General features: G+C 42.8%; 1 protein-coding gene and 1 non-coding gene across 2 annotated transcripts; both read left to right on the forward strand.

The window, feature by feature from the left end:
• On the forward strand, nt 1-20,838 carry LIX1L (limb and CNS expressed 1 like). The gene is made up of 6 exons (XM_028088352.1): nt 1-366; nt 8,869-9,032; nt 12,369-12,509; nt 17,867-17,962; nt 18,256-18,333; nt 18,677-20,838. The coding sequence occupies exons 1-6, from the start codon at nt 75-77 to the stop codon at nt 18,917-18,919; spliced, it is 1,014 nt and encodes a 337-aa protein (XP_027944153.1). The 5' UTR covers nt 1-74; the 3' UTR covers nt 18,920-20,838.
• Nucleotides 10,139-10,245, forward strand: LOC114197378 (U6 spliceosomal RNA). The gene has a single exon (XR_003606890.2). It is a non-coding gene; the product is annotated as a U6 spliceosomal RNA (small nuclear RNA).
• Nucleotides 20,839-24,124: the final 3,286 nt, after the last annotated feature.

The raw sequence follows: 24,124 nt of genomic DNA on the forward strand, positions 1-24,124 counted from the left end.
GCTGGCGGGGGTGGCTGGGACCGTTAGCTCGCCAGGCTGGCAGGCTCCGGGCCGCTGCTCCACTGGCGGCCGGGATGGAGACGATGCGAGCACAGCGGCTGCAGCCTGGAGTGGGCACCAGCGGGAGGGGTACGCTGCGAGCGCTTCGGCCGGGAGTGACTGGGGCCGCCGCTGCCACCGCCACACCCCCAGCAGGCCCCCCGCCCGCACCGCCGCCCCCCGCACCGCCCCCGCCGCCCCTGCTCCTGTCGGGGGCCCCTGGGCTGCCGCTGCCCCCGGGCGCCGCCGGCAGCCCCGCGGTGCTGCGGGAGGCCGTGGAGGCCGTGGTGAGGAGCTTCGCCAAGCACACGCAGGGCTATGGCCGAGGTGAGTCTGCGGGTCTGGCCCCCTGCGGGGCACCCGCTGTAAAGGAGCCTTGCTCCCATAGTCCTCTGGATCGCTTTTCCTGGCGCAGAGCCCTCACATGCATTTCCTTTCGGGGAGTTTCCTTCTGGGCTACACACACACACACACACACACACGCACACGCACACGCACACACACAGGCACGCACACACACAGCGGCACACGCTCTTACACACGTCTCACCCCTTCCCCTTTATTGAGTTACTACTATATTCTCCAGGGACCCCTTTTTACGAATACAACCATCTTTTCTTCCCAGCCGATTCTCCTTCAGAAATGGAATTCTTCCTGTAGCTTAACATCCTTTTGCCTCTGAGGACCAGTCCCCATTGTGTGGGATCCCATCCTTTATGTCAGATCCAAGACATTTCTCATTTCATACCCTCTCAAATCTTTCTTCTGTGATCTCGGCAATTCCTGGGCTCCCCTCTTAACTTACTCCACCTCCTTAATCTTTTTTTTTTTTTAAGATTTTTATTTTTTTAAGTAATCTCTACCCCTGATGTGGGGCTCGAATTTACAACCCAGGGATCAAGACTCGCATGCTCCACCAACTGAGCCAGTCAGGTGCCCCTCCACCTCCTTAATCTTGACTTTTGAATTCTTTTCTTACTTATCCTCACCCTGAAATTTCCAGTGCGACCTCAGATTTGCTGGGGAATTAGGTATAGTGCCTTCACAAGTCACTTATAATTGTGTTTTTAAATCTGGAACCGTACCACTGAGTCCACACCACCTTCCTGTGACTTAGGACCTCACTTTGGTGTCTTTTTTAGTATGGAGCCTCACAACTCTGGCCTCTCTGTCTGTCTGGCTCTGTTTTCCTGGCCCTTGCCCAGGAACTGAGGATAAATCCCAGGCCTTGGCTCTCTCAATGTTAAATTCTGTGGAAATGAGCCAGGCAGAAACCCTATTTCCATTAGAAATCTTTATCTTACAGATGCCTAATTTCTAGGGTTTCTGAGAAGGGGAATGTGAGGATCTTCTTTGTTGTTTTTGTTTAATCAGTGCAGAATTTCCTGAGTCTGAGCTCCAGATTTATAGTGTAACAAGGAACACAATATAGTGAGGGGTGTGGGATACAGAATGTAGGTCTGGAATTTCTGAGACATCACTTCTTTCTGCTTCGTTAAGTCCTGCCTGAGCTGGAAGTGATTATATCTCTAACCTTCTAGTTGGACAATAATAAAGAGAAAGGTTGTAGGGCTTTCTCTCTGGACAGTAGTGACTTTTTTCCCTCCCTGTGAAAGTGTATTGAAAAGAGCATATGTGGGTTTTGGAGTCAGACAAGCGTGGATTAAATCCCAGATTAAATCTCTGTCACTTGCCAGCTATGTTTTTGGGGAAGTGACTTAACTTCACTACACTTCAGTTTCCTCGAGGGTTATGAGGGGGATTAAATGAGATATTACACCTGACACGTAACGGATGACTTAAAAATGATGGGAATTATCTCAAATTTATTGGTTCATATTTCCTTGGAAAGACCATGTCTCATTTTCTCCTGTTCTTAGATCCAGACAGTATAAACCCAAATATTCCCATGAAAACAGATTTTTTAGCTCCATTTGTTAGATGTGCCCAGTGATACGTGTACCATTAGTTTCCTTTTGTTCTTCAACATTTTGAACTCCTACCATGGGGCTGGCACTCTGCTAGGTTCTTGGAATGCAAATGCACGTGATTCTGAAATTCACCATGAGGGAATATAGTTCTTTGTCTAGTCTAATTCCTAGATTTAACAGGGCTTCGTGATGTAACTGTTATCAGCTATTGTCCTGCCGCTTCCAGTCTTTTTAAGTTGAGACCAAGGGAAGGTCTCTGGGCATAGGAGTCGTCACCCTCAATCTGAACTGTTCCTCTTAGAAACTTACAGGCGTTTATTAGAATTGTAGAGGCGTGTACCATTTTTCTTGTCTGTGTTACCTAGGGCTTGGCCTCTAAACTGAGTGTCCTGTAAAAACTTTTTCATTTCCTTAGACAGGATGAAGGAGCAAGGGGATTTTACTGACAAAGAGCAATCAGTCAGGCTTCAGACTCTGTAGCCATTCCTTCCTCCAACTTCCCAACCTCCCACCACACTCCTCATTATTCCTGAGTTTCTCATTTCCAGTCTGGGTGTCCAGCCAGTACTTTGGGAGAGTTTGGCAGGTAGTTCAGCTTCAGGCAAGCAGAATCTCTGCCGATTTGGCTCAGAAGTCCTTCACCACATGGAATCGCTTATTCTGCTTCGATTAATAGGCAAAACTGCCACTGGCATGTACCCACGTACCCTTGTGACTGATGGCATGGTATTTGGGGGCTGGCTCTATTCCCGTGAATATAATTTACTTTGATCTTTGCCCAGACCTTTATCCGATCCAGCAATGCTTTACTGTATCATCTTCAGTTCACATCCTTCACCTTCTGACTGCTCCAAATTCACCTTTTCCACCTTTAGATTTACCTGTACCCGTGTAGGACCTCAGCATTTATTTAAAAAACACTAAAATAAATTTTTTCTGTTATCTCACCTGTTTGTCCTATATCTCCCCCACCCCCACCCCCACCCCAACCCCCGCCCAAGATACACACATAGCTCAGTATGCTGTAGGATCTTAGTCAGCTTGTAGTACATAGGGTTTGGAATCGGAGAACCTCACCCTGTCAAACAATGGCTGTGTGATCTTGGATAAATTGCTTAATCTCTCTAGACCTCATCTACTTCATTCATTTGACAAATACTTATTGATCACCAGATGCAGTGGTGAACAAGACAGATACTCAGTCCCTATCTTCATGGAGCTCACAGTCCACAAGTATGTGTGAGGATTAATGGTGCAATAAGGCAGGATAGGGCAATAGAAAGAGGGTCAGCTTTGAGGCAAACAAACATTGGTTCTGCCACCATGGCCTGTTTCTTAACTTGTTCACATTTTTTTTTTTAAGATTTTATTGTTAAGTAATCTCTACACCCAACATCGGGCTCAAACTCACAATCCCGAGATCAAGAGTTACATGCCCTGCTGACTGAGCCGGCCAGGTGCCCTAACTTGTTCACTTTTTAGAAAAATGGGTATTATAATACTTACCTTGATAGTTTTGTGTGGATTGAATGAGATAATGAGTGTAAGCCATATAGCACATAGTTAGGACTCAATGAATGGTTGCTATTATGCATTTGGAAACCTTTTGAAAACTGCAGATGATAGGTATTGGTAGCATTTCCATTTCCTTTGCCCCTTTTTAAACATGGCATGTAGTCCCCTTCTAATGTTTGATAGCTGGCAATCTCTAAAACTGGCATGACTGACTGAGTGACCTTGCCCTGTAACTTCTGCATTGCCCTCTTCAAACGTATAGTTTCGGAATTATTGTTCTCCCTTTATATCACAGTATGGTTACATGATTGGAAGTTCTGCCCATCTACTCCCCTAGGTTGAACAAAGGAATCTTGGGTAGTATTTTCTGTTTAGTTGTTTGGAATCACAGACAGCTTCTTTGTCTACAAGTGACTGTGGAGTTAAATTGATAGTCTGAATATTTCCAGTTTTGGGGATGTTGGATTAGACTCTGTATTGGTTTCCTGTAGCTGCTCTAACAAATTATTGGAAATTTGGGGGCTCACCACAACAGAAATTTATTCTTTCACAGTTCTGGAGGCCAGAAGTCCAAAATCAGTATCACTGGGGGGCCAAAATCAAGGGGTCAGCAGGTCTGTGCTCCCTCCAGAAGCTCCAGGGGAGAATCTGTGTTCTTGCCTCTTCCATCTTCTGGGGGCTGCCAGCATTCCTTGGCTTGTGACTGCATCACTCTGATCTCTGCCTCCGTGTTCACACTGTCCTCTCCTCTTCTGCGCTTCATAATTCTCCTTCCCTAAGGACCCTATGATTGCCTTTAGGGCCCTGCCCGGATAATCCAGGATAATCACCCCACCTCAAGATCCTTAATCACATCTGCAAAGTTTTTGCCACCTAAGGAAACATTCACAGGTTTTAAGGATTAGGGCATGGACATCTTAGCAGGGGGCATTTTTCAGCCTTCCATAGTCCTCGCCCAAAGTCACTGTCGTCTTGTGGCCCCTCCCTGCCAATGAGTCTATGCACTGGGTCATTCAGGGGTACATTCTCCAAGTTGAAATAGGAAATGTCAGATGGAAAGTTGTTAACCAGCTTCCCTGTCTTCATAATAGTGTGCATTAAGCTGGGCCAGCCTATTCTCGCCATCTTGTGTGATCAGGGAGAACCTTCTCATTCACCTCTCAATTGCATTAGCTATTATCCCTGTTCCCTCACCACAAAATTGTATTTATTTTTATGACATAAATTTTTTTTAATGTTTTATTTATTTATTCATGAGAGTCAGAGAGAGAGAGAGAGAGAGAGAGGCAGAGGGAGAAGCAGGCTCCCCGCCTAGCAGGGAGCCCGATGCGGGACTCGATCCCAGGACCCTGGGATCATGACCTGAGCCGAAGGCAGACGCTTAACCATCTGAGCCACCCAGGTGCCCCTTTATGACATAAATTTTTTACTGTAATTTCATGTGTGTTTTTTTTTAAACTTATTTATTTATTTGAGAGAGGGAGAGCTTGTGCATGTAGGGGGAGCGGGGCAGAGGGAGAGAGAATCTCAAGCAGACTCCCTGCTGAGTGCAGGGCCCTACGTAGGGATGCGGGGCTGGATCCCAGGACCCTGAGATCATGACCTGAGCTGAAACCCCAAGAGCTGGCTGCCTAACAGACTGAGCCACCCAGGTGCCCCTCATGCCCTTAATGATTTTACTGTACGGTAGATATATAATCTGTATCTCTCATCCCACTTAGACATTCATATTTTATCTCCTAAGGACCAAAATCAGAATTTTTCTCTTTTGTTATTGTTCAACATCATGGTACAAGCACTTAAATATTCCTCACTATCTTGGTCTTTCTTGTCTCTTTTAGCCCAGCATCCTCCAGTTACTCCTAAAAAGCAATTGTAGCTGTTAGATGTGTATGTCTTGGTCATTGCTAACCCTCCCACCTCACAGTTCTCTAACCATCCTCATTTATACCATTAGGTGCATGGTTCCTCACTGAAAATCTGTTAAAACCTATGGGCACCCCTCCCATAAACTCTACACACACACACACACACACACACACACACACACACACACACACACACACACGATTTCATTGTGGGTTTTAGGCGGCTTGTGAATTCTCACGAAGCTCAATCATGGGTCTGATCTTGGACCCTGGGTTAAGATTCCCAAACTGGAAAGAACATTGGCATCAGGATGTCTACATTCAGTCCCTAGCTCTGCCCCAGCATTGACCTCGAGCAGGTCATTTCTCCTTTTGTAGCCTGAGTTGGACTAGATGATCTCCAAAATCCCTGTCAGCTCTAAAGATCAATGAGTCTGTGAGCAGTTTCAAATTCGGATCACAATTAATCGCTTTTATCCTGATCATTCTGCTTGATTTCCCATTTCATCCATTTCTGACACAAGACTCCCTATTTCCTTTGGCTTTGAGTAATCATTAAAAAATAGTCCTGTACTGTGTGCCAAGAGGGATTTAACTGGATATAGACTGGACATATGCTTTTTAATAGGACCTTCCTGGTTACAATGGTTTCCTCCCCTTTCTCTTTATTTCAATATTCTCCCTGTTGTTTGCATGTCAAGAAAGCTGTCACCCAGCTCATTGTGCTAAATTGTCTCAAAGAGGGAACTGGGGCTGAAAAGATCTCAGTGGAAAGAACAAAGATGGCTAAGCTCTCTGGGCAGCAGTGACCTTTGAAGGGCCCCTGCCAAAACTAAGAGTGGGAAGGACAGAGTTTCCTTTTCATGCTGCCTTTTAATAGAAGAATGAACATTGTAAAAAGTCAGTTAGATCCAGGGTGTTAGGAAAGAGCATGTGCGGCTTTCACACTCTGGCTGGTACATGGAGTGCTTGCTTCAGCTGCAGAGCGGAAGAGATAACAGTTGTTGCTGGCCACTAGATTTTGAATGCCTTGCTGACCGGCATTGTGTATTATTCATCTTCGAATTTCTAATGCTCAGAATAGAGCTATGTACATATTACGGGCTCACGTTTCTGCTTAATGTGTGTGTGGCAGCCATGAAAATGTGCTATTCATATCTCCTGCTGCAGGGGCATAACTGACTGACAGCCTGAAGCTGCTGTCCCCTCTGTGTCCATCACCACATGTGCACTGAGGCCACACGTCCAGCAGGCTCCCCGCCCCCCCCATCAGTGACGGGGTCCGGCAGGGGCACTAACTCACACACATCCTGGTGAGGTGTGGATTTCCTTTGGCTTGTGGACTTCCCACTGGCCTGGCTGAACCTTTCTTGGAACTGCACTGCTGACTGAGATTCTCGTATCCAGACCTCCTTCCTTCCCATGCCACTTCTACAGGTGTCAGACCTTCAACATGGTCCGAAGCCTCTTCCTTCTCATACATCCTCCCCAATAAATCTCTTGCTTGTCTATTCTGTCTTGGGGTCTTCTCTTTGGCAGACCTAAACTAACACACTATAAAAGAATGAATGAGTCCTTGTAACCAAAAGTAGAGAGTGGCCATGTTGGAGGATATTGGAGAATGCATGTGATCATGTATTATTATGAGGCTTTTGTTAAAGCCACTTGAAATGTTTGGAACCCTGCAGTCAAAGTGATCCTTTCCAAAGGAAAACTGATTTCATCCTAAACCCTTCAGTGGCTAAGATAAAGCCAGTACTCTGCTGTGGCCTGCAAGATCCACTTTGGTCTGGTCCCTACTAACTTTTGCAATCTCACTTGCATACACTTTCCCTCTCTCTTTTCTTCGAGCCACACTGGTCCCTTTATTTGCCATCTTCTCTGCTGCTTACAGAGCCTTTGTGTATGTTGTTCCTTAGGTTCAGAGCTTTGTTCTCTCACCTTTTTGCTAGTGAATTCATACTCATATCTGTACTTAAATATCACTTTGTCAGTGTAGCTTTCTTTGGCCTTCTTAATTAGGTCAGATGCCCCCATGACATTTCCCATCATCTACCAAACTCCTTTATAGTGCTTATCACAGTTGCAGTTTTTCATTTGCTTGAGGTTCTCTGGTTAATCTCTCTCTTCCTCTTTAGACTGTAAACTGCATAAGGAAATGGAACAGGGTATGGTTTTGCTCACTATTGTAGCCTAGCATCCAGCACATAGTCTAGCACAGAGTAGGTACCCAATACATATTTGTGCAATGATTGAGCCCAAGTTTTGGGGGAAGAGGGGACTGTTCTGGAATACAGTGTTTTGAGTCTGGTTTTGAGTTCTGAGTTTGATTTTACCCTAATACATTAGCTGGTTACTGTTTGACAGATGGTGGCAGAAGTCTAGAGACTCCTGGGTCAGAGACAAAGGACTTTATTACTCACAGTACAGCAGGTAGCATAAGCATCAGATTTGTTTGCATCAGTTCTCCTTGCCTCCCACATCTGATGTGAAGGGCTCAGGTGCATGCTTGCATCGGACACGGGTTGCATTACAGAAGAGGAACGAACACTGAGCTTGGGGAACCTGCCATTTCTTAGCAAGCAGTAAGCAGGCTTGTTCTTTGTCCCCGAGGGAGACAGTACCTCATCCCTCAGGTTTCTTGCTGCACACACAATTCCGAGAAATGGCCCAAGGAAAGAGCAGCCATCTCCTTCAAATCTTGGCATACCCCGCAAGATGGAAAGGCGCACAAGAGACCTGTGAAGGAGTGTCTCCCAATATACAGTTCCTCCAAAAATTACTTTTACCTAGGGAAATCATCAGAAGAGAAATTCATGCTCTCTCTCTCTCTCTCTCTCTCACACACACACACAGGAGTATATATATACACACATAATGTATAATATTCCAGGATGGAAAAGGAATCTGGCTATGGGTTTGCTCACCAGAAGCATAGACTTGAGAATGGCTAAAAGGGCCACATTTCCTTGAGTGGCAGTATTACACAAAGCTTAGGAACATTGACTCTGGAACCAAGATAGCCTGGGTTTGAATTCTTACTCTGCTACTTTCTAGCTGTTACATCCTTGGGCAAGTTATTTAACTTCCCTATGTCTCATTTCACTCATCTGTAAAATGGGGGCACAGAAGTGTTCAGTAGATGCACTTCTTATTGTGCTGGGGATTATTATTCTCGGCCACCTGACCAACTGTGGAATGACCTACTTGCACTTCATCAGGTAGGGATAATGGTCTGCTGACCTGGAAGCTCTGCCTCCAATATTTAAGTTATTCTGCTTTGGTGTTTAGGACTAATCAAAATGTGAACCAGAGAGGTGGGGGAGGAGGCCAGGCATACACTGGTCTTGCCATGCAAATGCCGTAATCACAGTCTAGGTTTATTAATTTAAATGTTTTTAAGTGGTGATAAGGAGCTAAGGTGGGTTAGACTCTTGATGTAGGTTCAGGTCGCAGATACCGTCTTGAAGCACAGGGCCACTCATTGCTGAACTTAACTGCTTCCCTTTTTGTAGTGAATGTGGTGGAGGCACTTCAGGAATTCTGGCAGATGAAGCAGTCCCGTGGGGCGGACTTGAAGAACGGGGCTCTGGTGGTTTATGAGATGGTTTCCTCCAACAGCCCTCCTTACGTCTGCTATGTCACTCTGCCTGGGGGAAGCTGCTTTGGGAGTTTCCAGGTAAGAGGTGCAACGGGGCAGTAGCGGAGATAAATGCTTAGCCGCTAGTAGTGGTTTTCTCCATCATTTTGGCCATTAAATCACTCTCTGAAATCACATACTTGAGGACCTGAACCAATTCTGGGCACATCATTCTGGTAAGCATCTGAGGTTCATTTAACCACAAAAGAACCTCAGTAGCTTCTCTTTCAGCCTGCAAAAACCGACATCCGCTTTGAATTGGAGCGGTTATGAATGGGCCCTTTCTCAGTATATCAGACTACCAGCACCTAGCCCATGTTCTAATCTGGCTGTCCAACTTCCTGCCATCTCTTTTTGAGAACACTGAATAGTAATTCCTTACCCACAGTACTTTTTCGTAGGCAATTATTAAAAAAAGCAATGTTTGAGTTCTTTAAGAGGTCAAAGGGGAGGCCCTAGGTATGGTGGAAATAGTACTCATCTAAGAGTTTAGAAGACCCAAATTCTTATTCCCCTCACTGCCAGCAGGGCAAGTCAGGTAAATTCTCTGGGCCTCAGTTTCCCCATCTATAACATGAAGGAGATAGGTTAGATTATTTCTAAAATCTTCCTAGTGCTAGCTTTCTATAATTATATGAAAGAACTGTGATATATGATGATGAACAGGGGTTGCTATTTTAGGGTAATAAGAAATTTGACTTAGCAGTCTTTGTTGGCTTCCACCATGACATACCGTGGCCAGGGTCAAAAAGTGCAGAGGGTGATGGTGCAGCCCATCATCCTCATCTCCAGATGCTTGCAAAATAGATCTCGGATTCAGGTGTGGCTTCATAAGCAAGCGAACATGCGTATAGAGGGCTGTATCATTGGTTTTGATGAGTACATGAACCTCGTATTAGATGATGCCAAAAAGATTCATTCTAAAACAAAGTCAAGAAAACAACTGGGTCAGTTGTCTCCAAACTACAAATGATCAATGAAGTGAGAAATTCTAGAGAAGGCCATGTAGTTTGCTTTTTTTTAGAGGTCCTTTGTTGGGAGTGTAGTTCTAAAACATTTGGTTGTATTATTTTGATTACCTTTAAGTTATTACCAGAGGACAATAAATGCTGTGGGATTGTTTTTATTTAAAAAAAAAAAAAAGAGTGCTCGCTTCGGCAGCACATGTATTACAATTGGAACGATACAGAGAAGATTGGCATGGCCCCTGCGCAAGGATGACATGCAAATTTGTGAAGCACTCCGTATTTTTGTTTTGTTTTTTAAAGATTTTATTTATTTGACAGAGAGAGACACAGCAAGAGAGGGAACACAGCAGAGGGAGTGGGAGAGGGAGAAGCAGGCTTCCTGCAGAGCAGGGAGCCCAATGCGGGGCTCCATCCCAGGACCCTGGGATCATGACCTGAGCCGAAGGCAGATGCTTAACGACTGAGCCACCCAGGCGCCCCACATTCCGTATTTTTGAATCATTGAACACTACCTCAAAAACTAATAATGTACTATATGCTGGCTAACTGAACATAAAAAAAAGAAAAGTTTGACTAGTGTGAATATTGTCATCAAAGATGGATTTTTTTACGTCACCCATAGGAAGGTAGCCTTCTGAAATGTCAACTTCGAGTCTGAATAGGAATTTAGAGGAGATAATAGACATTTTGTTGTGTTTTTATGGTTTGTAAAACCCTTAGACAAAGTTATAACCCCTGCTATGTGCTTCCATACCCCCTTGAACTTCCCTTATCATACCACTTATCACAACATATCATGATTGATTATCTCACCTAGTGGATTATGCTTCATGGAGGCAGAGATAGTATCTGTCTTCTTTCTCATTCAGTTTTAAATCCTTATTACCAACTCAGCACCCAGCAAAGAGGAGGCACTTAATAAATCTGTGGCATGAATGAGGACCATTCATTCAGTTCCTGCCTCAAACAGAAAAGTCCTAAGGAGACTTCATTTCAAATATGGTGACTTAAGTTTTTTTCCCCTCGGAAACCCAGCCATTTCAGAGAAATAAATATATGCCCAGGATGACTAATCTTTATACTTTCTCTTCTAGAGAATAAGGTCTCTCCTCCCTTCTCTCATCTCATCTTATTGTTGAATGAAGATTTGATAATTTTATGGTGATGTCCAGAACTGAGCCATCATAGTAATTTGATTTGTCTTCCCCCCAAAGAATAGAATTATCTATCTTGGCTTCTTTTAGCTTATATCTTTTATATCCATTTTGGCAGGTGAAATTTCTCCTGGTGGTTTTTCTCATGGATGACTTTTCAGGAATACTACTATACTGTAGAGTGAGCAGCAGACTAGTGAGTAGAGACAGGCTAGTGAACAGAGAAATTGAAGAAGATGACTTAGGGTTAATGCACCAAGCACCATATTCTGACAGACCTGTCAGTTAAAGGAAATCAGGAGTTATTGATACTAAGGGTGGTTAATTAGCAAACATATCCCAGTCTACTTTTAAAAACTGTAACATTACTTTCTTCCTTTCCTCTAATCCTAATCATAAATGACAGAGGGCACAGAGGCCTTTGAGGCCGCCAGTGATGATGAATTATAAAGGAATGCTCTGGTGCCTGGAGATTTAAGGTTGAGTGATTTACACTTCTGAAAATCAGAAGTCCAATATGATACCCACAGTGGATACAATGTAAAAAACATGAATTAACTTTTAAATTTTTCTTGCTTTCTCCAGGTCAGCTTTCCTTCCCCTTGCCACCCCTCTCCTTACTTCCACTGGGGAAAAAAAAAAGACTATAAATTCCTCCTTCAGATCTTGGACTCTGTTCAGGGAGAGCTCATTGACTCACTGCATTATTGGGGGGAAATGCCTGCTCGAAGCTAAAAGTGAAGTCCAAGAATCCCAGATGGGTGCTTCTGGTAGAGACTAGAGGTCTCCTCTGCAGAAGCAACCTAGACACAGATTTGTTCTACTCTTAGGTTATCTAGAGGGATGAAAACAAATCTTGCCTATGCACAGAACAGGAGAACAAGATACAGATTTCGAACAGGCTCGGCAGAATCTGGCTTTTGAGTAATTAATTCTGTCGACAGTTTAAACAGGGGTATTTTTTTATATCCAGTGATTATATGCTGACTTCAGCAGCCTTCCTCATTCTGCATTCAATTTGGTATGAGCTATCGCCGTCTCCAGTTCCTTAATGACTTCAGGATGTTGAATCAAAATTATGTTTCCAAATGCCTCAACCATTTTACAATACAAACTTTGGAGGGTTTGCTGAACGAACTGATTTATCCGAAGACTGTCCAAGTGTCTTCTATCCCAGCGTTTCCTCTATCCCGTTTCTTCCTCTCCCTCAGACACACATATGTCCATGTTTTCTCTCTCTCTGCCCTGCCTAGTTTTGCCCCACAAAAGCTGAGGCCCGGCGGAGCGCTGCAAAGATTGCACTCATGAACTCTGTGTTTAATGAACATCCTTCCCGAAGAATCACTGATGAGTTCATTGAGAAGAGTGTCTCTGAGGCTCTGGCATCTTTCAATGTAAGTTACTGGGAGTTGAAAGAAAGGAGAGTGGGAGTTGGTAGAACTGGCTGGTTGGGAAGTCTTGTAAATCACTGGGAAACAGAGCAGGAATTCTTGTTTTCTTTCCTGTCTGTACCTCTTTCTGTTTATTCTCTATCATTCTTGTGTATTACATGCTCCCTAGTCTCAGTCACTGATTCTATGTGTATGTTTATGTTTTTGTTGATGTTTTGCTTCTTTCATTGTGTCTCTTTGGTATCTAGAAACCTTTAATTCAAGATTTATGGAATTTTAGAGATATTCCAAAATTAAAACTGAGCTTGAATTCTACTTTTCCCAGTTTTGGTTTAAGAACTTACTCCCTTCTTCCTTCAATGTTTGTTTGTTTATAAAAACCTCCACGCCAAGCATGGAGCCCAGTGTGGGCTTGAACTCATGACCCTGAGATCAAGACTTGAGCTGAGGTCCAGAGTCGGACACAACTGACTGAGCCACCCAGCCACCCCTTTTTTGTTGTTATTCTTTTTTATTATATATGACTGTTCTTATTGTCACTTGTCTCCCTACTTCATCTATTAATAAAGAACACTTTATAATACAGTGTCTTATTTCCTTTTTCCCCTCCTAGGAAAGGGGTAGATACTTTATTTACTCTCCTTAAAAAGAATGGCTGTTCTTTTAAATGATGATGATGATGATAACCATAGCTAATCCTAACTGAGTATTTACTTCGTGCCAGGGACGATTCCAGGGGATTTTTATGTATTTTATCTCATTTGATCATCACAGTAACGCTCTGAGGTATAAGAACTATTTTTTACCCCTATTTTACAGATGAGGAAACTAAAAACATGGAAGTGCAATTTTGCCTGAAGGGATGTAGCTAGGAAGTGATAGAGCCAAGACTGGAACCCAAATGAACTTAGAATTTTCTATCTCAGGAGCACATCTTAGAAATGAATGCTGCCTTTCTTCCTTCCCACAAGTTCACTGATAGGCTGATAAAGTCAGACAAATTCTGTTTCTGTTCTCTTTGAATTTAAGATGTAATTACATATACTAAACCACTTTGGTTATCTGTTTGTGTATTTATCAGTGTTGAGCACTTTAAATCATAAGTTGGCTTCCCTCTGTTACCCAGGACCCATCTGATTTTCTCCCATTTCCCTTTGCCCCAGTCAGCAGTATCTACAGGGAATAAAGACAATTTTTATATTAATCAAAGTCAATTAAAATGAAGAAAGTACATTTATCACTCTTAAGTCATCTAATGTATTATAAAATGAACATTAGTTTGGATTATAGAAAGCAATGGTTCATCGTTTTGAAATTATGTTTCTACTAGCTACGTGACTTTGAGCAAGTTACCTAATCTAAGTCTCAATTTCCTCAAATTCTTTCCATCTCTCCACTCAGCCGTCCTCTAGATATTGGCTTTGTCCTTGGGCTGGCTCCCCTTAGGGTGTAAGACAGCTACAGAATTTCAGACATTAAATACAGATATAACTACAGTTAGAGACAGAAAGAGACCATTTTTCTTTCTCTCCTCTCTTTCTTCCTTCCTTTCTCTCTCTCCCTCTTTCTCTCTTTCCTTTCTTTCTTTATTTTCTTTCTTTTTCTTTCTCTTTCTTTCTTTCCCTCCCTCCCTCCCTCCCTTCCTTTCTTTCTTTCTCTTTCTTCTTTTCTTTTCTTTTCTTTTCTTTCTTTCTTTAAGTAGGCTCCACACCCAACCCAGTGTGGGGCTTAAACTCAGGACCCTGAAATCAAGAGTCACATGCTCTACGACTGAGCCAGCCAGGTGCCCTGAGACTGTCTTTTAGTATCTCTTTAGTAGTAAGGAATCTTTTTCCAGAAACCCTCCAGCAGACCTCCCTCCTACCTCCCAATGGCCAGAATTCTCACCTTAAAACCAATTACAAGCAAAAGGAATTAGGATTTACCCAGTGGAATTAGAGGATAAAATCACTCTTCCCGGGGTGGGGGGAGACACATGGAAGATGGGTAGGTACTGGAACAAGATTAAGATTCTATAGTAACAAAAAAGGAAATAGATGTTGGGTAGGTCACCAGCAAGGTCTACTACAAAGCGTTTAGGAAATACAAATTAGTATTATTCCTGCCATTATTTCTATTTGATTAGTCCCTCAAAATTGAGAATTTAATAGATTTCTCATTAATTTCCCAATGGAATTGTCATACTCCAAATAACATCAATTTGGTATTAGCTATGGGTAATGTTTACATTTCTGCCTTCAGCTTTTATTCTTTAATAGTCCCGACCTGAGGGGCACCTGGGTGGCTCAGTCATTAAACGTCTGCCTTCGGGTCCTGGGATCAAGCCCCACATCGGGCTCCCTGATCCGCGGGGAGCCTGCTTCTCCCTCTCCCACTCCCCCTGCTTGTGTTCCCTCTCTCGCTGTGTCTGTCAAATAAATAAAAAATCTTTAAAAAAATTAATTGTCCTGGGGCGCCTGGGTGGCTCAGTTGGTTAAGCCACTGCCTTCAGCTCATGTCATGATCCCAGAGTCCTGGGATCGAGCCCCACATCGGGCTCCTGGCTCAGTGGGGAGACTGCTTCTCCCTCTCTCTCTGACTGCTGCTCTGCCTACTTGTGCTCTGTCAAATTAATAAATAAAAATCTTAAAAAAAATTTAAAAAAATTAATTGTCCTGACTTGGGAGACTGTATTGTACTATGTCTTTTGATCAATCACCCAGCCTCTGTAGCTCTGAATTTCTTCATTTGTAAAATGAATAGGTTGAATTAAATTAACTCTAATTTCTTTGCAATTACATTCTAATGTTCCTACCACTTATCAAGTATTCTGTGGTTAAATGTTTATTGAATAAATGGAGTTCGTTTATAGCCATGTTAGATGTAGAAGTGTAATAGGAGGTAGATCTTCCCAACTTGTGGGTCATGCCACTTTGGTGTACTCCAAACAGGTTTCAGTTGTGCCATAATATTGATTCCCCTCAGCTTTCAAGGGACTGAGCAAGGCCCAGGGCAGATGGACTCCTCTGCCAGCAGCCTCTTCTGTATACCCCAGTTGGTTGTACAGAGATGATCATTACTTTCTATGTACTGTATCATGGAAAACTCTGGAGGTACTGAAGAAGGTATCATACTGAATGATTATAGGCAAAAATGAAAAGGTTACTTGCTTCCGGGCCCTAAATGCTAATAGTGAAGATTACGTTTGTCCTTCCTCTATCTAGCTTTTCATTTTTAAATCCAAATTTTGTGATCTTTGCTTCGCCATGAAGATTAACTACATGTTCGCATGTTGTTTCTCATGAGCCACAAAATAGCATGGGTTGATCTTGTGTAGTTCTGACTTCTTGTCAATTCTAGCACAGCAAAAACAAATAATAAGCTAGCACTTATGATATACTTACTGAGTGCATTGAATTATTTTAGGTGTAATACATATACAGTAAAGCCCCATGAAAAGTGCCCCATAATGAACTGAATTTGGATTTGGATATAACTTGATTGGCTCCTGACCTCTACCCAGTCCCCTTTCTTAAAAAGAGCAGAATCTTAGGTGTAGGGCAGGAATGGTCATGTAGAACAAGCTACAAAGAGCAGGCAACTTCTCAGGAAGCAGGAGGAGAAAGTTGGGTACCTGTGTTCCCAGTAGTCTCCTGGCTTTGTTTTCTTAGATCAGGTTGACAAAAAGGTCACCAATAAACCAGGAGATGCCCTTATTTTGGAAGTCCCAGCCAGCTCCAGGGTTTGGAATTATCTCTAATAATGTTAAACCACCACCAAATAGCACTAAACCAGAGCCAGTACCAGAATGGATTTGGATTGTGTAACTGGATACCTAGTCTAATGTAATAATGTACCACATTTTGTATAATTGGAGTTTTTAGACCACACTTATCCCTTTTTAAATAATTTTTTTATTTTTTAAAAGATTTTATTTACTTGAGAGACAGCACAAACAAGGGAGAGGGGCAGAGGGAGAGGGAGAAGCAGACTCCCCACTGGGCAGGGAGCCCGACGTGGGGCTCAATCCCAGGACCCTGAGACCATGACCTGAGCTGAAGGCAGACCCTTAACCAACTGAGCCACCCAGGCACCTCAATAATCTTTTCATTTAATTCTCAAAACAATCTTAGAGGCTACATCTGTGATTATTCCCATTTTACAGATAAGGAAACAGAGGCACAGAGAAATTAAATGACTTCACTAAGGCGTCAAGACTAGTAGGAGATCCAGTCCCTGCTTTTAACTTCGATACTGTATTGCCTTTTTCACAGGACAATGTATCTTAGTTCTACCCTTACAAGGTCATGTCACCAGTAAGACACAACAAGGCAAATGTCCAAGAGGCCAAACTGCTATCCAGAATTTACCATGCTGATGGCTCCTACTGTTTCCCTTTAAAGTGCATTTGCCCAGTTATCCTTTAGGCTAGTCCAATCCTGTATGCTGAGATCACTCTGTTTTTTGGGCTGAATCAGGGATCTTCTTTATGTCCAGTGTTCCCTCTTTGTAAGATAGGAAAAACCAGATTGACCTCTGTCACCTGAGTTAATATGTGTGATGACTCTGGAGTCCTCTAGGTCTGTGCTGACCAGCAGAATAGCCATCAGCCACATGTAGCTATTTAGCACCTGATATGTGGCTAGTATGAATTAAGATGTCCTGTAAGCATGAAAGAGACATCAGATTTTGAAACCTTAGTATAAGAAAAATAATGTAAAATATTTCATTAAAAATTTTTATGCTCAGAGCGCCTGGGTGGCTCAGTCGTTAAGCATCTGCCTTTGGCTCAGGTCATGATCCCAGGGTCCTGGGATCAAGCCCCACATTGGGCTCCCTGCTTCACAGGAAGCCCGCTTCTCCCTCTCCCACTCCCCCTGCTCGTGTTCCCTCTCTCGCTGTGTCTCTCTCTGTCAAATAAATAAATAAAATCTTTAAAATTATGCTAAGTACAGTTAAGATAATATTTTGAATATATTAGCTTAAATAAAACATGCTATTAAAATTAGTTTTACCTGTTTAATGTGGCAACTAGGAAATTGTATTTTTTTATCTTTTTTTTAAGATTTATTTATTTAAAGAGAGAGCTCACAAGTGCTTGCTGGGGTGGGGGGGGTGGTAGGGGGGCAGAGGGAGAAGGAGAGAGAAACCCAGGCACACTCTGTGCTGAGTGCAGAGTCCTCTGCGGATGGATCCCACAACCCTGAGATCACCACCGAGCCTAAACCGAGAGTCAGACGTTCAACCGACTGCGCCACCTAGGCGCCCCTAGGAAATTTTAAATTAGGTTGGGGGCTCGCATTATATTTCTACTGGACAGTGCTGCTTGAGGTGATGATCCTGATTGAAAATCTATTTGTCTTTTCTTTCCTCTGTTACAGGGCAACAGGGAGGAAGCTGACAACCCAAATACAGGGATTGGTGCCTTCCGATTCATGTTGGAATCCAACAAGGGCAAGTCAATGTTGGAGTTCCAGGTGCTGTTCCACCTACTTCTCTGGCTCTGATAGCTTGGATCAACCTGTGGGGATATGTATAGATTTATATATATCTCCTACTAATCCCTAAGTCACTGATACTCAGTTGGAAGGGAAGGGAGAGAAGGTTAGAATATTTTTCAAAATATAAATACCTTCCTTTCCCAAAGGGCATATCAGAGATGGTAGGAGATGCTTCCATAAATGTATTTTGTAAGAGGTTCCCCATGTAATTCTGATGCAACCTCCTAAATATAAAAATACTATCCTGATACTTCCTTTCCTTTCCCCAGGAACTAATGACAGTTTTTCAACTGCTGCACTGGAATGGCAGCCTTAAGGCCATGAGGGAAAGACAGTGCTCTCGGCAGGTAAGAGGTCCTATAGGTAGATGAGAGGAATCTGGCAGAAGGACTACTTTGAGGTGGCTGTTCTGTTAGAAATGAGCAGGCCTATAGTTATCAGGTTGTGAATACTGAAAGCCTCACTTTAAGTGCCCTTTTCATTCCTATCATCTTTCTTATTTAGATCTTAGCTGTCATTCTTTCACCTGCCTTGCTTCCCCCACCAGGAAGTTTCCCTTGAGACACTTCCTTAGAGGACTTAAGTGCTAACTTCAGTCAGGACTCCAAGGCGGAGTTCCTAGCCCTGCTGGGTCAATGTGGTATGAGCCCTGACCTTGTCAGTGATCTTCATATTTCTTTCCCCTTCCAGGAAGTGTTGGCTCATTATTCACACCGGGCTCTGGATGATGATATTCGCCACCAAATGGCATTGGACTGGGTGAGCCGGGAGCAGAGTGTGCCAGGGGCACTGTCTAGAGAGCTGGCCTCTACTGAACGGGAGCTGGACGAAGCCCGGCTGGCAGGCAAGGAGCTGCGCTTCCACAAGGAGAAGAAAGATATTCTCCTGCTGGCCGCTGGGCAGTTGGGCAATATGCATTCTTCCAACTGCTAGGCATCCACTCACATACTCCGTCTTCTCTAGACCCTTTTTTATGTCTTTTCTAAGACTTAGTTGATTTCTGTACATACTTTCTCAATTTTATACTTTAAAATATAGATATATATATGTGTGTATGTATAAATTCTACACTCAGATTCCTATTTGCTGAGAGATCCCTTTTCTTCTGGTTTTTGGATGTCGTTTCATTTGAAACATCGCCACTCCACTTTGTAAGAGGCTGTCTTCAGAGCTTACACTCCCAGTAACTCTGTGTACTCATTTCAATAGCACAAGATGACAAAGTGTTCTTTAACGTAACGGGGAGCTTGAATGAGGACTATGTGCCCCACCCTCACCCTCATTCCTGCTTTCCCTTGGATTCCAAACAGGGTGTAAGTATGAAGCCTTTGGCTTTGGCTTATCTTGAGCTGAGCCTACTTCGTAGAGTTGTTCCTCCAGTAACTATATATTTCCTAGCCTAGACTCCCCCCGCCCCACTATCTTACTCCTCTTCTGCCTTCAAGTGGTACTTCATTTTGAGGCTTCCTTTATTATTTGGAATGAAGTGGAGATCTGGTATCTTATTGTTAAAATCATTCCTGAGAAACTTCCCAGAGAGAGGAGAGGAATTATAGACACAACCCATAGGTGTTTATCACCTAAATTGCCTCTGGGGCACAGAAACCATACTAAGCTGATAATCTAGCTTTCCCAAGGTATTCTATGCTCCAGAAGGGGTCAGGGTTGAAGCTGCTTATCTTCAAATACTCCCTTTTCTCTCTTCCTCCCCTGCTCATCCAGCTTAGTTGAGTCCAGTATTTAGACCTTCCTGCCCGCAGAGATTTGTAGAAGGGAAAACATTTCCCTGTTCCCTCTCCTCCCAACATTTTGCTCTTTGGAAACAGCTGTCCTGTTTGGCGAGGGCCATGTTCCTCTCTCTGCCTCGAAGTTGCTGCTGTTTGCTACCTTAGATGTCCATAGATTCGGTTGTTTTCTCTCTTTTCTTTCTTCTTCCTCCATGTTCATTATTAGAGCATGAGTCGATCAGGAAAATGAGCCTGGCATTATGGCACTTCCTAATTGGAACCTTGGGAGACTGCAGGAGGGCAAAGAGGCTCGATGATTAACTATTTGTGTTTTTAAGACTCCCTCTCCCCACCCCACCCTGCCTCTCCTGGGTGAAAGAGAGAAATGATCTGGAGTACAGCGAAAGCATTCCTCTTTGGGAGAATGTTTTGTAGGTCTCTCGAGGATATATCTTCCCCCTTCGTTTTTGTAATCTCCTATACTGTATATAGTATATAGTGTTCAGGGCGCTTTCTAAAATGTGCTTGGGAAGTTTCATGCTTCTGCAATTGGACTTTCCATTTAATGATGATACACTTTGTTTTTAGAAATAGGTTAGGAAATAGGCCACAATTTGCTCTTTTGGACCAGATAGAGTTAAGATGATAGTCAGCTTCTTTGCCTTTGAAATCATCTTGGTAGTCAGTACAAATGGGATCAGCGGTAAGGAGTCTAGCAACTGTTTTAGTGCTTGAAAGGGACCTCCTTGAATTCTCCAAGCCCCATCTCCGTATACCATGAAGCACATATAGGGTTGGAGTAGAGGCTCCTACATTAAATAATGGGTGTGTCTGTTCAGCTTTTATTCATATTTATAATCCAGAAATCATAAACCCTCATTTGTCTTATGCTCCTTTCTCTCGGAAGTGTGAAGGGGTGTGAGTTATGGGACGAATTTCTTCTTGCCCCTCCTGGAATGACTGTTTTTCTCAAATAACAACCAGTAAGATCCCAAAGAACTTGAGAAAAATTGTTCCCTGATCTGTCCATTTTCATTGTTAAAGAATTTACTTATCTTTTTAGTACTTTCTATGTATTTTATATGTATAATTTTATACAATTAAAAATAGATTTTTGTCTAGTGAGCCACATTGACTCTTTCTTGAGACCTATGTATCAGAGGAGCTCTAAAACAACCCCTTCTTTTACAAGTACACTAAAAGAATTTTGATTATTTTTTGGGTGGTAGAAATAAGATTGTACTGCTGGGAGAAAGTATTCTGCCTCCCCTTCTCCAGACATTTGAGGAGTCTGGATTTTGTCACTGATCCTATCTTCTCAAGCTCTACCCATTTCCACTGGCAATCTCACCCACCATGGTGACTTCAACTCTATCATACACACCATTCTCAAATCTATTTCTTTCACCCTTTTGAGCTTTTGCATCTATATTTCCACATATTGGACATCACTACCTGAATTTATGGCACAAGCTCTTTGAATTCACATATTCAAAATAAAAGCTATTTCCATACATGCTCCTCTTTGACTCCCCAAATCTGTTATTAGGATTATTATCTACCCATCTATCTAAGCTAGAATCTTAGGTCCATCCTTGACTTTTCCTTACCATGATCTAATCAGTCACTGTTGAGGTTACCTCCTATGTAAACTTAAAAAAAAAAAAAGATTTATTTATTTGAAAGAGAGAGAATGCAAGCAAGGAGAGGGGCAAAGGGAGAGAGAATCCTCAAGCAGACTCCTTGCCAAGTGCAGAGCCTGACCCAGGGCTCAATCCCAGGACCCTGAGATCATGACCTGAACCAGACACTGAACCAGCTGAACCATCCAGGCGCCCCTCCTAGATAAACTTCTTAATCTGTCTTGTCCATATACACTGCCTTAGTTCAGTCATTTATCATTTCTGGGCTGGAGCACTGCAACAGCTTCCTACCTAGACTCTGTCTTCATTCTTAACATCCTCCACACTATTGTCAGATTTCTTTCTAAAATACTTAGTACTGTACCACTATCTTGCTTAAACCATCACTTAGCTATTTCGTCTTTAGTAGCATTCCCCAAAGTTTTATATGTGAACCCTTGGTATTACCTGAGACAATTTTAGGTGGTAGATGGGCAAACATTTTTAATTTTTAAAAAATTTTTTAAAGATTTTATTTATTTGAGAGAGACAGAGAGAGCTTTAGTAGGAGGAAAGGGCAGAGGGAGAGGGAGAAGCAGACTCCCTGCACTGATGCAGGACTCGATCCCAGGACCCTGGGATCAGGACCTGGGCCAAAGGCAGATGCTTAACTGACTGAGCCACCCAGACACTCACATTTTTCATTTTTACTTATAGTCTAATCTGAAACTGTCAGAAAAAAAATACAGATTTTACATTTATGCCAGTGATATTTAAATTCAGTATAAATTTGTTTAATTAACAAGTCAGTCTACTTAAGGAAAAATACTAATCAAGGAACATCATGGGGGCTATCTGTGATTGTGAAAAATCATGAATACCCAAATACTTGAAGTCGAGAAATTATTGCCTACAGGATAAAATTCCAAAATCTTTAGCATGGCATGCATTTTGGCCCCAACCTGTACTCTCACCTTTATTTCCTAGCCGCACAGCATCAGGCAAACAGAATTTCTTGCCATTCTGGTTATTTGTTCCTTCAGTAAGTATGTATCAAATGTCTACTGTGAGCCAGACACTGATCTAAACTGTAAGGCTGGGGCGCCTGGGTGGCTCAGTCGTTAAGTGTCTACCTTCGGCTCAGGTCATGATCCCAGGGTCCTGGGTTTGAGCCCTGCATCGGGCTCCCTGGTGGGAGCCTGCTTCTTCCTCTCCCACTCCCTCTGCTTGTGTTCCCTCTCTCGCTGTGTCTCTGTCAAATAAATAAAATCTTTAAAAAAAATAAAACAAAATAAACTGTAAGGCTATCGTTGTAAATAAAAGTCTCTGCCATAAGGATTACACTCTAATGGGAAATCGACAATAAACAAGATAGAAAGTAAACAAGGTAACTGGGCTGGCATTTAAACTCTGTGAAGGAAATAAACAGAGTGAGGGACAGTAAAGTAGAGACGAATCCTTCGATTCCGGCAGCATTTTTGGGAGACCTAAAGGATGAGGTTGAATGAGCCATGTGAAGAGCTGGAGTAAGAACATCAGGAACAGGAAGTTCCAAAAGTCCTGAGAGGAAAGAGACAACCATAGTTAAGGGAAAGTGTAGGGAGAGCTTAATGAGACTTTGGTGATGGAAGTCGTTGGAAACCGGCAGAGCAGGTGGTTTGAATTTTATTCCAAGTGCAAGAATAAGGAAGGGTTTTTGGTAGGGATAAGGCCAGCTGATTTTTTCAAAGATCACACTACCTACTGTGGAGAATGGATTAGTGTCTCCTAGTCTCAGTACAACTGCTTTGCCTGGAAAACTATCCAGTCTTAAAGGCCTAGTTCAAATGGAAGCCTTCTTATTCCCAGTCCTATTATAAACTTCCTTTGTACTGCCATAACAACTTTGTGATAGCAATCATCACTCTCATAATTATATAAAGTAATTGCTGATAACGTAATTATTTTTCCTTTCATTGCCAGCACCTTCTCTAGTATTAGATACACATATTATAACTGTTTGATTAAAAAAATTAATAAGTGGATGTGCAGTCCACTACTGTTGAAGGCCTACATCAGGATTCCAGAATTTGGGGGCAATATGGGTTTTGCGTCCTAGGCAAAAAACTCCTAGGTTTTTAAAACATGAAATACCTGCACCATTCTCAAAGAGCTAAAGTCCCTATTTTGTTTAAAGCCATGATTTTTTTTTTTTTTAATTCTCGGAGGTGGTGGCAAGAGTTTGAGAGTTTATCTTAAAAAAATAAGCAGCTGATACCCGTCTCACCAATCCTAGTTCACTGACAGCCAGGTCTGATAGTTTTCTTGAGAGACAAATTCGGTGCTGCAGTACGAACCGGAAGCAGCTTTCTGAGCCAGCACTGCTGACTGAACTATTTTAAAAATGTTTCCATTACGGATCCAGCTACTCCTTCGAACAGAGTACGGGTCTAGAAGTTTTGAGGGAAAAAAAACATTCATCAAGTTCCATTTCCTAGTATGGAGTCCAAGGAGACGGAAAACAATCCTCTAATAAAGAAATCAGGCAGTGATTCTCCGGCAGTAGTATTTTTCCTCGGCTGCCCTAATTAATAGGAAGCCATTGTCTGCACCTACCCGCTGGCGGCCCCTTAGAGATCTACTCCTCTCAGCTCACCAACTGCTCAAGATGGCTACAGGAACACTTCCGGCATCTTCCCGAACTAGGCCCGCCTTCATTTGCGTATTTTCACCGCGCCGGGGGCGGGACTTAGACTTAGCTTTTGATTGGTCAATTTAACTAGCGACTTTTCCCCTCCGCGACAGTTTCC

This window comes from Eumetopias jubatus, unplaced genomic scaffold, assembly GCF_037043125.1.
Source record: "Eumetopias jubatus isolate StellerSeaLion01/CBP00866 unplaced genomic scaffold, mEumJub1_p1.0 scaffold_4, whole genome shotgun sequence".
NCBI lineage: Eukaryota > Metazoa > Chordata > Mammalia > Carnivora > Otariidae > Eumetopias > Eumetopias jubatus.

What these genes read in the sequence shown, in the direction of transcription:
- LIX1L (XM_028088352.1), top strand. Translation starts at nt 75, where the DNA reads ATGGAGACGATGCGAGCACAGCGGCTGCAGCCTGGAGTGGGCACCAGC. An exon ending in AGGCTCTGGCATCTTTCAAT is followed by an intron (nt 12,510 to 17,866) that starts GTAAGTTACTGG and finishes CCTCTGTTACAG; the next exon opens with GGCAACAGGGAGGAAGCTGA. An exon ending in AAAGACAGTGCTCTCGGCAG is followed by an intron (nt 18,334 to 18,676) that starts GTAAGAGGTCCT and finishes TTCCCCTTCCAG; the next exon opens with GAAGTGTTGGCTCATTATTC.